Below are 12,437 nucleotides of genomic sequence, written 5' to 3'. Positions count from 1 at the left end.
TGCCCCATGGGGGTGGTGGCGTTATGGGCAGTTAAAAGCTGACAAATCACATTATCAAAAGCAATTTGAATGCCCAAAATACCAGCCACCTGAGATCCAATTAAGGTCTGACTGAAATTCTAATTCCTAGTCATGTGAATTCTAGATTATGGCCTAATGAAAAACTTGTATATCCTTAGTGTCATCTTTCAAATTCTTAATTTACAGCATTTCCCTTAATCAGAAAAAAATTGCCCAATTAACAGGAGGGATGGGGCTGTGTGTCACAAGTTAACAGCTGTCAGTCAAAACCAACAGCGCAGAGCCCTGAAGTCAATTCATCGCACACTACAGCCACGGTGTCCCAATTTAGGCACTTGTCAGAGCCCAAAGCTGACATTTTCAACCTGTATATGGTATGAGTGTAAAGGGCTACATATCAAATGTAGCAACCCATGGTGTAAAGTACTATTTGTACCCACTACATTCCTAAAGGACAATGCAATTTTACATCATACATTTGACACCAAGTACTCGTTACATTGACAGGAAATTGGTCCAAGTCACTTAAAGGGAACAGCCTTCATCCCTACTGCCTCCGATTTGGCGGACTCACTAAACACAAAATGCTTAATGTTGGTGTGCCCCTGGTTAGCTGTGAATAAAATGGTGCTGAGGTTTCCTTAATATAAGCTATTTGAAATAAATTTACATTTGATGAAGTTGATAGTACATTTAAAATTTAGAACCAGGAACAGATATAGACCTTGGTTCTCTCCAGACCTGACTGCCCTTAACAAAAACATCCTATGGCGTTCTGCATTAGCATCGAACAGCCCGTGATGTGCAACTTTTCAGGGAAGCTAAAAACCAATATACAGGCAGTTTGAAAAAGCTAGCCTTGGCTTTAACAGAAATTTGCTTCCTGCAACAAACTCAAGTTCTGGGACACTAAAGTCCATGGAGAAGAACATCTCCTCCCAGCTGCCCACTGCACTGAGGATAGGAAACACTCACCGATAAACACACTATATTTGAGAATTTCAATAAGCATTTTCCTACAGCTGGCCATGCTTTCCACCTGGCTACCCCTGTCAACAGCACTGCACCCCCCACAGCAACTTGCCCAAGCCTTCCTCATTTCTTCTCCCAAATCCAGTCAGCTAATGTTCTGAAAGAGCGCCAAAATCTGGACCCCTACAAATCAGCCAACGCTAGACAATCTAGACCCTTTCTAAAATTCTGCCGAAATTGTTGCAACCCCCATTACTAGCCCGTTAAACCTCTCGTGTCACCGGAGATTCCCAAAGACTGGAAAGCAGCTGCGGAACATTCTTGACCCACACTGCTACAGACCAATATCTATCCTACCTTTAAAGGTCTTTGAAAGCCAAAACAGATTACCGACCATTTCAAATCCCACCATAGCTTCTTCGCGATGCAATCTGGTTTGAGCTGGTCATGGGTGCACCTCAGCCACGCTCAAGGTCCTAAACGATATCTTATCCGCCATCGATAAGAAACTGTGCAGATGTATTCATTGACCTGGCCAAGGCTCGACTCTGTCAATCACCACATCTTCATTGGTAGACGCGATAGCCTTCATTTCTCAAATGATTGCGTCGCCTTGTTCACCAACTACTCTGATAGAAGTCAGTGTCAAATCGGAAGGTCTGTTGACCAGGCAGTCTATGGGAGTGCCTCAGGGTTCAACTCTTCTCTGTATACATCAATGATGCCCGTGCTGCTGGTGAGTTTCATCCACCGCTACGCAGACACCATTCTGTATACTTCTGGCCCCTCTGGACACTTAACCCTCCAGACAAGCTTCAATGCCATACATCTTTGTGGCCTCCAACTGCTCTTAAATACAAGTAAAACTAAATGCATGCTCTTCAACCGATCTCTGCCCACCTGCCCCCCCCCCCATCCAGCATCACTACTCTGGACAGTTCTGACTTAGAATATGGACAACTACCTAGGTGTCTGGTTAGACTAACTCTCCTTCCAGACTCACATCTCCAATCCAAAGTTATCTAGAATTGGCTTCCTGTTTCACAACAAAGCATCCTTCACTCATGCTGCCAAACTGACCATCCTACCGATCCTCAATGATGTCATTTACAAAATAGCCTCCAATACCCTACTCAATAAATTGGATGCAGTCACGGCCGTTTTGTCAAAGCCCCATATACACTACCCACCACTGCGACCTGTACGCTCTCGTTTCAAACTCGTCGCCAAACCCACTGGTTCCAGGTCATCTACAAGACCCTGCTAGGTAACGTCTCCCCTTCTCAGCTCGCTGGTCACCATGCATCTCGGTCACCCCCAAAACCAATTATTCCTTTGGCCGCCTCTCCTTCCAGTTCTCTGCTGCTAATGACTGGAACGAACAAAATCTGAAACTCTCATCTCCCTCACTAGCTTTAAGCACCAGCTGTCAAAGCAGCTCACTGCACATAGCCCAGCTTTAATTTAGCCCAAACTACCTCATCCCCCTACTGTATTTATTTTGCACCCCATTATTTTTCCTTCTACTGAAAATCTACCAGTCGTGTTTAACTTGCTATATTGTATTTATTTTGCCACCATGGCTTTACCTCTCATCTCATCTCATTTGCATAGACTTATTTTCCTACTGTATAACCGTGTGTCGAACTGCTTTGCTTTATCTTGGCCAGGTTGCAATTGTAAATGAGAACTTGTTCAACTTGCCTACCTGGTTAAATAAAGGTGAATTTAAAAAAAAAAAAAAAAAAAAAAAAACTTACTCAAGTAAAACAATGGAGTACTTTCTCCACCACCGCATATAACTTCAGAATCATAAGCACTCGTTTTATAATTTAAATACTTGCAATGTCAAAAAACGATGGTCAGAACCAAATGAGTTAGTTTCATTGCTTGAAGGTCTATAATCTGAAACCAAGGTGTAATTCACATCTCAAATCCACAGTTCCCTTTGCGTAGCTTTATACACAAGTTAATCCCCATAGATCAAAATAGATTGGAAATGTGTATCAAGAAAAAGCCCATAGAAAATGCAACATCTTTATTGATTAGGGAAAAAAAATGCTGTTTAATTAGTTATGCCACAGATGATGCCACTTCCTGTGAAAGAACACAAAATTGTATTAGGCAAACCTTGAAGTTAATTTGCTTTGAAATACAATATAAAACCTACTGTACCTCTGAAAAGTTAGTGTCGTCAGGTGAATGTTGTGTAGAGGGAGAATCTCCATGTTTTGCCAAGTCAGTCATACTGGTCTGCTTTACCACAGGTCTGGCTCGCCTAGGAATAGAAAAGTGAATAGGATCAATTTGTTGACAAACAGCTCACATTAGAAAGCATTTAAACACCAGCAACCTAGTAGATTGACATGTTCAACTAAACGATGGAGCCACACAAGCAGTTGGGATGGCGTACCTTGCGTTTGCAGTCTTCCTCCTGACCACGGCAATGAGGACACTTATAACTACAATTGCAGCACAGAGGCCAACGGCCCCATAGATTAGTGGGCCTTGCATGGTGTTGGCGAGCTGGTCTTGGCAGGAGTCTCCACTGTAGCCTTGACCACAGGCACAGGAGGTGCCCCCATTGGTCTCCACACACTCCCCATTCCCATTACAGTGCTTCTCACTACACTGCTGCTTGACATCCAGGTTTCTCACCAGCCCACTGTTGTCCAGAGAGGTGGTAGAGCCAAGATCTGCAGATGTGGGAATGCTGGAGCTTGGAGGCAGGGTTGGAGCTTTGGACTGGACTTCAGACTGCCCTTTGAGATGGACACCTGGTGGAGAACCAGACTTGTTTTGTATTCAATTGAGGTTAGGTTATGACAGCAAATCATGGTCCTGGGAACCCCAAGAGCTGCACATTTGTTTGCCTTAACACTACACAACTGAATTAAATAATCAAAGCTTGTGTTAAAAACACTTTAGGTGTTTAGTGCTATGTATCCTCTAGGAGCAAGTGTGGGAAATGCTGAGTTACAGCTAAGATGTTTAATTTCAGGCATTCCTAATGAAAATCTCACAATTCTCATCTGAGGTGTCAAGGCAGTCAGGATGCCCATCACAGAACTTCTCCAGGGGGAGGCATGTGTGCCCATCCAGACAGGGTCTACTACCAGCTGGGCAGTGCTGGTCTAGGGCGCAGTGTGTGGCATTGACTGGTCGATGGCCATGGGCACACCTACATGTCCTACCACCAGGGACAGCCAGACAGAAGTGACTGCAGTCTCCATTCCCATCAGAGCAGAAGTTGAAGCCTAGAAGTGTATGAGGAAGAGTAAAATGTGAAGCATCTCAGTAAATAGAGTAGTGCAAATGTTGTGGCCTTTCTTACCCATCTGGCTGGACTTGCTGTAGGCCTTCAAACTGACAACTTCAGTGTTGACCTCAAACCAAAGTGTCTTGATCAGTTGGTCATCTCTATACCAAACTTGGGTCGTGTCTGAAACGTTCAACAGCAATGAATCCAAAACCATGGTGAGAGAACCATTATCCTTAGTTCTACTTTGATTAAAGTATCAGAGCCATCTCCTGGCTACAGTAATGTGGCACTGAGAACTGCAGCGGTGTTAAGAATAATCTACATTACCACGGTCTGTCACCCAGAGGAGCATGCTGTTGCTGAGAGCAAATGCAATCAGGCCATCCCCAGTTGTAAACGCAATGTATCCAGAACCATCAACTCTGACAGAGCCAATCACCCCAGCTCCTGGAACAAAATCCAAGTATTCCATCACCACCTATAGATGGATTTAAAGTAAAGGTTTGTATTGTATAACAATGGTTCCTCACCAATGTCAGCCCAGTAAATCTCCCCGCCATCACTGGAGAAAGTCAGGGAGGTGGGCTGCACAGCATCCTTCCAAACCTGCGCTCGCTTCCCCCCGTCCATGTGAGCACACTCCACATGAGCACCTTCCCCCTGCTTGGCAAAACAGAGTCTTCCACTAAGTGGGTGAAGAGCTATGGACTCCAGACTTCCAATATCATCAATTAACACAGCAGTGTGTTCCCCATCGGAAGAGGTGACTTGCAGGCGTGACTGTTTGGTGCTACTCCAGTACACGTTGAGGGTTATCCAGTCTAGAGCCAGGGCTGTGACAGTGTCCTCTTTAAGTTGCAGGAACTGGCCGCGAGGCACCAAGCTGGTGTCTTTCAGCTTGAAGAGGCCTACAGAGGACTGGCCGGAGTCAGCCAGGTACAACATCTTGTCTCGTAGGGTGTAATCCAAAATGGCTGCCTCATTGACATTGGCAAGAGGTAGAGAGAGATGCTCAGGCCAGGTCTTCAGGCCCACAGCACTGAGCATGGTCTGCAGGTAGATCTAGAGACACACATGCATATGTCTAAGTACATGGTGGAGAAGTTTGTCATTTACTCCTGAATAACTGCACACAAGTAGCAGGCAAAGCCAATTGGGCTCGACTCAAAGTACAGGTTATTACTGAGCTTATGAGACCAGGCATTCTTAAGAGCTTTCCATTTTAGAGGACAGGGACTTCGATTCATTAACATGTAGCTAGTGGCATTGAATATTGTGCAGTGTGTAAACCTGAGTGGGCAGAGTCCTACCTGTGTGACAACTGTTGGAGACAACACCAAGAGGAAGGCAGAGTTGACCAGGTTGGAGCAGTTGAGGCCATCCTCTGCTAGGAGCAGACCAGAGGGACACTTGCAGACCCCTTTGGGGCCAGGGGCCAACACACACAGGTGAGAGCAATGAAGTTTCTCACAGGGACCATCAGTGCCTGTTTGCAGCAGTGGATGAATGACCTGCATCCCCAGATACATGCAAATCATTACACACACATTTAATACAAACATGTTCTTTGTGCAATTACAGGAAACCCATGAGATTGCCATCTTATTTAGGTGAAATGAAAATGTTACAATTCACACATTAACATTCGGGAAAAAGATACTTGCTTTGAGTCCAAAGGCTTGTGCAGGTCGTTTGAGTAGAACTTTGCAGTTCTTTCCAGTGATTTTATTAGCCCCTTGAATAGTTCCTCTCTTGGTGTCTGACCAGTAGAGCAGGTCATTGAAAACTGTGACTGAGAATGGGTTGGTGGTCTCTGTCAACTGCAGAATCTTCATGAGGGAATGGAATAGATAGCGGACATTGAAATATGGCTTTAATAAGTTATCCAACTCGGGTAGGATTTCATTTAAAGTACAAGTCTGATCTAGTCCTATGCAAACACCCATCCATTTGTAGTACCTTGACGTCCCCGCCATCCAGGGTGGCTGAGCCAATGCACCCAAGCTTCTTGTCTGTCCAGTAGAGCCGCTCCCCTATTGGGTCCACAGCCAGACTGCCTGGCCAGCTGAGGCCGTGACCGACCACCACTCTCCTCTCAGACCCATCCATTCCGGCCCGCTCAATCTTTGCCTCGTTACTAATCTCCGACCAGAACAGGAGCCTGCAATGAAATCCAAATCAATGTTATTGTTGATTACTGAAAAGGTCTGTCTCCTGAAAACACAATACATAAATCATTAAATAACATGAGCCTACAATAGGACAGCAGTTCAGTGGAAACCAACTCAAGACCCTGATCAAGATTGTTTAGCAGCATGTATTAATTTAGTCAAAATCACCTCTCCAAACACATGAAAGCACTAGAACGTTTGGGTGGGTGCTGTTCAGTCACAACAAAATATACTTGCCCCTTCTGTGGCAGGAGTGCCAGATAGAGAAGTTGTCCAAATTCCTTGTCAAGAATGACAGTGAGATCCAGAGCGCTTGTAATGGTTGAGTTTAATCCAATAGCAATAATCCGACCACCTCCAATGCCATCAATCCAGTACAGGTTTCTCCCTACCCAGTCAACAGCAATGCAGTCAGATTTGATGCCTGTAGAGATCAAAATTGTTTAAGATTTAACAAAACTTAGCACTGTGAAAACAGGTCTATTTACAGCCTCAATCATTATGCTTAGTTTAACCATAATACTAACCTTTGAAAAGAGTTCCTTGTTTTTTTTGGTCTAGAGAGGACCACTTTATGCTCTCTGAATCCAGGCTGACCCAGAACACCCTCTGATCCCTCCAGTCATAGTCCACAGACAGGATGGCTTTCTTAGCAGAGGACACCAGGACATACAGACTACTGCTTCTCAGCCCAACAAGGAACAGGTCTGTCTGCACAGAGGCCAGAAGATAGGGCTCACCTGTGGGAAAAGAAAGTGGGTTGATATAGACCTACTGTGTGACATGAGTACTTCAGCCAACATACCTTGCATTCCCAAAGTCAGTTCACTGTCCTGCACATTCATTCCCAATTTAAAAAATAAAAATCAAGCAAAGGGAATTTCCATGATTGTCACTAAGCCTTGATATTTCACTAATTTTACCCATGATCTTGCAGTGGCGGCCATCAGATTCCAGCAGGTAACCAGGGTTGCAGTGACAGTGGAAGGATCCCTGAGTGTTTACGCATGAGTGGCTGCAAACACCTTGTCTACCACCTACACACTCATCAATATCACCACAGGACACTGCATCCTCGTCGAGCTGGTAACCAGCCTTACACCCACACCTCTTTATGGGAGAGAAACGGAATCGGTAGAGGTGGTCAAACACAATGAGAAGCAGATAAATATTTGTTTTCACTTAAGAGCATTTCCCCATCACTCACTGTTCCCTGTGGTGTACTGTAGCAGTTTTGGACACATATGGCTTTGTCTGGACACGTGGTTTTGCAGTCGCCACCCTCATCAGAACCATCAGCACAATTTCTGACTGAGTTACACACCAGGGCCATGTCCAAACACTCTGACATACTAGCACACTGGAACTGGTGAGAGGGGCATGTTGCCACCTGGCCACCTATTAACAAATGTACACAAACAACCAAGTTAATTGATTTTTTTTTTTACTAATGTCTTAATTGAAAGGCTTATTCATTCAACATAACAATCCAGTAACTATCAAATCATACACAGCTGGAATAAGTTTATCGTTACGCACATCCTGCCTCGTCACTTTCGTCAGCACAGTCCTTTGTTCCATCACATCTCCATGCTTTGGGAACACATTGGCTCTTTGATGTACAGGCCCACTGGAACTCCCCACACTTCAATTGGACCATCTCGCAATTCTGGAAGAATTCAATATACCGTATTATACTCAGGTTGAGTCACATCACGAAGTAAAAGCACATTAGCTACTAGCCTCATAATTACCACTGCGCTATCGTATAGCGAACAGCCGCGCAAGCTCAGGTGGAGTGAGGCTATTCTAAGTCATTCAAAAGCAATTGAGTACTAAGGCTGTAACCCATTAAAATAACTAAATTCTACTGATCTAATATTAGCCATCCTGCCTGTCAGTTTCTGCCAACTCCTTATGGAATAGTCATACGAAAGAGACTTGCAACCAGGCCAAATATTCCCACCTCTTCATCAGAGCCATCTTTACAGTCCTGCTCCCCATCACAGACCCACTCCTCCAGCAGACACTCCTGGCTTTGTGGGCAGCGGCGGTTGGTGGTGCACTGGGGGGGCTTGTGGCAGCTCTCCTCGTCAGAGTGGTCCCAACAGTCAGGATGCCCGTTGCAGCGCATGCTTATAGATACACACTGACCACTGGTGCAACGGAACTCCCCACTGCTGCAGCTCTCATCAGCTATGAGTAAAGGGGACCAATCAGAAATTTCTTAAATTGAACTTACTCTAAAAATCGAGAAGTTTGGACAACATTTGACAGATTCAACATGGCCACAGTTCTGCTTAACAGTTTAGTGGTCCCTTGGAAATGGAACAAACCACAGTTGGCCTCGTCGGTGCCGTCCAGGCAGTCCCTCTCGCCATCACAGAGGAAGGTGTCAGGGAGGCAGCGGGTCTTGTTGTCACAGTGGTGAGCACAGCCTTCCATGGGCTTCAGGCAGTGAATCTCATCAGAACGGTCCTGACACTGGGCCACCCGGTCACACACCTGCCTCTGGTCAATGCACTTCTTCCCATGGGCACACTGAAACTGGCCTGAACATACAGCACAGTTTAAGAGTTGTCAATAACAATGAAATGGTGACCTGTGAGGAATATTTTTAAGATTAAACATGCAACTATGTTCTATTGGTATTTGAGTGAATTCCAGCTAGTTAAAAGGTTGCAGTAAAGATGCATTACACCAGAGAGCAGTATTGTCATGTACAGAATAAAAGCAGGGGGAGGAATATGCTTTTCAAAATGTTAAACTACAATTTGTATTTTTAAGTTAACTGATTCTTACCACTTCCACATTCTAATGAACACTCTTCCTCATCGGAGCCATCTTTACAATCTGCCTCACCATCACACACATGGCTGTAAAGCACACACTCAATATTGTTCTTGCATGGTTTAGTGCCAAAAGTACACTTGAGGGGTGCTGGTGCAGACATTGAGGTGGCATTCCCTTCGTTGTTGCCGTCATAATCTTCAGCAACAAAGTAGCGATGATTTTTATGATCAGTGGAGTCTGAATCTAAGGATGAAATATTTACTTTAGTATCAAAGGACAAGAGGCAATAAATTATAATGAAACTTGTGTAAAGATAAATAAGGAAAAAATATATAGCAAAACTCAAGCAGCAAGTGTGACAGTAGGGAGGGGGGCATTACCACAGTTGGCCTCGTCGGTACCGTCCAGGCAGTCCCTCTCTCCATCACAGAGGAAGGTGTCAGGGAGGCAGCGGGTCTTGTTGTCACAGTGGTGAGCACAGCCCTCCATGGGCTTCAGGCAGTGCATCTCATCAGAACGGTCCTGACACTGGGCCACCCCGTCACACACCTGCCTCTGGTCAATGCACTTCTTCCCATGGGCACACTGAAACTGGCCTGAACATACAGCACAGTTTAAGAGCAGTCAACAATGAAATGGTGACCTGTGAGGAATATTTCTAAGATGGAACTCTAAACATGCAACTATGTTCTGTGTGTATATGTTCCATTGGTATTTGAGTGAATGCAAATATGCTAGCTAGTTCAAAATGTTGCTACAGTAAGCATGTATTACACAAGATAACTGGTTCCCACCTTCTGCGGTTACTGTACCACCGACTGAATTTCTGCCTGAAGTACCCCCTTATGTGCATTTTACCAGTAGGCCTACAGACTCAGTCTTGAAGTACCCCCTGTGGATAGGTCAAGTAAAACCCAGGGATCCTAGTAGCCCTGGGTGGGAACCACTGCACTAGAGTAACATTGTCTTATACAATATAAAACAGGAGAGAAGTATGCTTCTCAAAATGACATAAGCATTTCAATGCACTGATTCTTACCATTGTCACATTCTAATGAACATGTCTCCTCATCTGAGCCATCTTTACAATCTGCATCTCCATCGCACACATGGCTGTAAAGAACACACGCAGTCTTGTCCTGACATGGTTTCGTGCCAAAAGGACATTTGAGGGGTGCTGGTGCAGACATGGTGGTAATCCCTTTGTAGTTGCTTGAGTCATTTTCAGAAACTTCATCATGATGATTTTTGTGACCATCCGAGTCTGAATCTGGGGAGATTGTGAAACTGACTTTAGTGTCTAAGGACAAGATGCAATAAAAATCTACATGCGTTTACATAAGTTGAAAGATGTAATAAGGACCATGTTAAAGCAAAACTCTAGAGGCAATAGTGACATTACCACAGTCTGCCTCATCAGTGCCATCCAGGCAGTCCTTCTCTCCATCACAAAGGAAGGTGTCAGGGAGACAGCGGGTCTTGTCACAGTGGTGGGCACAGCCCTCCATGTGCTCTAGGCAGTCCACCTCATCAGAACGGTCCTGACACTGGGCCACCCCGTCACACACCTGCCTCTGGTCAATGCACTTCTTCCCATGGGCACACAGAAACTGGCCTAAATGAATGGATGAAACACTAATTCAAAATGTTGGAGGGACAGAGATGTAACTGAAACTGATGATTTTATTGATTAAGACCCTGGAGTCCATCCTTCCTTGAGGAAATCACTGATCTAACACTAGATTGGTGAAAGCAATCGAAATCGAGTGGAAACCTTTAGTGCATGTGACAGTGCAGTCCTCATCAGAGCCGTCCCTACAGTCGACTTCACCGTCACACACATGCTGGTAGAGAATACACTCAGATCCATCCTTGCAAGGTTTGGTGCCCAGGTTGCATTTCAATGGAGTCCGCACAGCTACACTCAAAACTATTTGGAAGTAGAGAATAAATTATTAATTTAAATATGAGAATTCTGAACAAACACATAGGAATTAAGAGTAATCATTCTGTGAATAACAATGTGGATTGTAGAGGGCGGTCTAGTCAGTTTTTTTTAGTACAACTATTGGGCATTCAATGCTGTTGGAGTTATCAGAAGTTCAGAGTTACAACTGGGAAGTTTCAATGTGGTAGGCCTTGACATTTTTAAAAAAACTAACGTTGGGTACTGACCTTTCACCTGAACCAAAGACTACAAATCTATTGACAATTCCAAAACAGTGTTGATAACATAGTTAGCCAAATGTATTATTAGCAACATTGGCTACTTTATGAAGCTAGCTAAATTCTTACTGGTGGCAGATTTAGTCCAATGTCAAAAACAGTTAAATACAAGCATAAAGGATTGGTGAAAGCCGTCAACCACAAGCATGCCCCATTACTCACCTGAGATTTCCAAAATTGATATACTCAGAAGCAGATAGAAAGCCATGCCTGATGAATGAAAGATGACCAAATAATGCAATAATGTTCAGGTCAAGGATTTTTATAATGATGCCAGGTGATACTAATTGAACATTGAACCAATCAGTGAGGGTGAAGGAGCTCTATGAGGACAGATGACAATTTTTTACAATTTTACTACTAAAAAACAAGATTACAATGTCTTTGTTCAATGTCCGATTACAACGGCCTCCGACTAACTGATCTACAAATGACCTTGCATCATAAATAACAACTCATTATTATTTGTAGAACAGTCAGTCATTCACAATTTACCTATGATACATTGAGGTTTTGATCCTCTCGAACGTGACCTATGAGGACGACTTGTGGAGTGTGGGAGAATCTCAATTGCATTTCCTTGATTCCTTGGATACTCTCTCCTCACCTCCTTCTAATGGGGTTTGAGAAGGAGGTGAGGAGAGAACACAAGGAGGAATCAAGGAATGCAATTGAAATTCTCCCTGTGACCCAGTAGTCGACATTGGCTTCCTCTCTTTGGCAGTGTTCGAATGGATCAAAACAAATGTATAATGGATAAATTGTGACTGACTGATCTAGAAAATAACAATAAGTAGTTAGTTATGATGCAAGGTTCTTTGTAGATCAGTCAGTCGGCAGTTGGCTGCAATATTGAACGCCCAGGGCTTGCCTACTTTAAAGGCGATTCTTTTGACATTGCAGCTGACTTTAAAGGTTAGTCGAGACTGACTGAATGATCTACAAATCACCTTACATCCTAAATAACTACTCAATATTATGCGTTGATCAGT

At 44.1% G+C, this 12,437-nt stretch overlaps 1 protein-coding gene across 3 annotated transcripts; it reads right to left on the bottom strand.

Moving 5' to 3' along the window:
* Positions 1–3,016: 3,016 nt before the first annotated feature.
* Positions 3,017–11,713, bottom strand: LOC112263144 (very low-density lipoprotein receptor-like). 3 transcript variants are annotated; one of them, XM_024439155.2, is made up of 23 exons: positions 11,608–11,713; positions 10,994–11,149; positions 10,622–10,834; positions 10,259–10,489; positions 9,600–9,815; positions 9,229–9,462; positions 8,763–8,978; positions 8,393–8,622; positions 7,966–8,095; positions 7,634–7,824; positions 7,350–7,536; positions 6,954–7,166; positions 6,664–6,850; positions 6,215–6,416; positions 5,920–6,084; positions 5,566–5,766; positions 4,786–5,317; positions 4,583–4,702; positions 4,328–4,435; positions 4,017–4,250; positions 3,407–3,770; positions 3,169–3,271; positions 3,017–3,090 (listed from the first exon to the last, which is right to left on the bottom strand). In XM_024439155.2, the coding sequence occupies exons 1-23, from the start codon at positions 11,651–11,653 to the stop codon at positions 3,067–3,069; spliced, it is 4,503 nt and encodes a 1,500-aa protein (XP_024294923.1). In that variant the 5' UTR covers positions 11,654–11,713; the 3' UTR covers positions 3,017–3,066. The 3 variants fall into 3 exon arrangements, with proteins under 3 accessions (XP_024294923.1, XP_024294924.1, XP_024294925.1); XM_024439156.2 differs by having other exon boundaries at positions 10,259–10,483; XM_024439157.2 differs by lacking the exons at positions 8,763–8,978; positions 9,229–9,462.
* Between the last annotated feature and the right edge of the window lie 724 nt (positions 11,714–12,437).

This window comes from Oncorhynchus tshawytscha, linkage group LG12 (genome assembly GCF_018296145.1).
Source record: "Oncorhynchus tshawytscha isolate Ot180627B linkage group LG12, Otsh_v2.0, whole genome shotgun sequence".
Lineage (NCBI taxonomy): Eukaryota > Metazoa > Chordata > Actinopteri > Salmoniformes > Salmonidae > Oncorhynchus > Oncorhynchus tshawytscha.
The sequence above is the reverse complement of the archived record's forward strand: the minus strand, read 5'-3'. Positions and strand labels throughout refer to the sequence as shown.

Bases quoted from the DNA above. Each gene is read 5' to 3' on its own strand.
- LOC112263144 (XM_024439155.2), bottom strand. From the start codon at position 11,653: ATGGCTTTCTATCTGCTTCTGAGTATATCAATTTTGGAAATCTCAG. The intron at 9,463-9,599 runs GTAATGCCCCCC...TTTCATCCTTAG, and splicing joins TACCGACGAGGCCAACTGTG to ATTCAGACTCCACTGATCAT. The intron at 6,085-6,214 runs GTACTACAAATG...TCCCTCATGAAG, and splicing joins TGGATGGCGGGGACGTCAAG to ATTCTGCAGTTGACAGAGAC.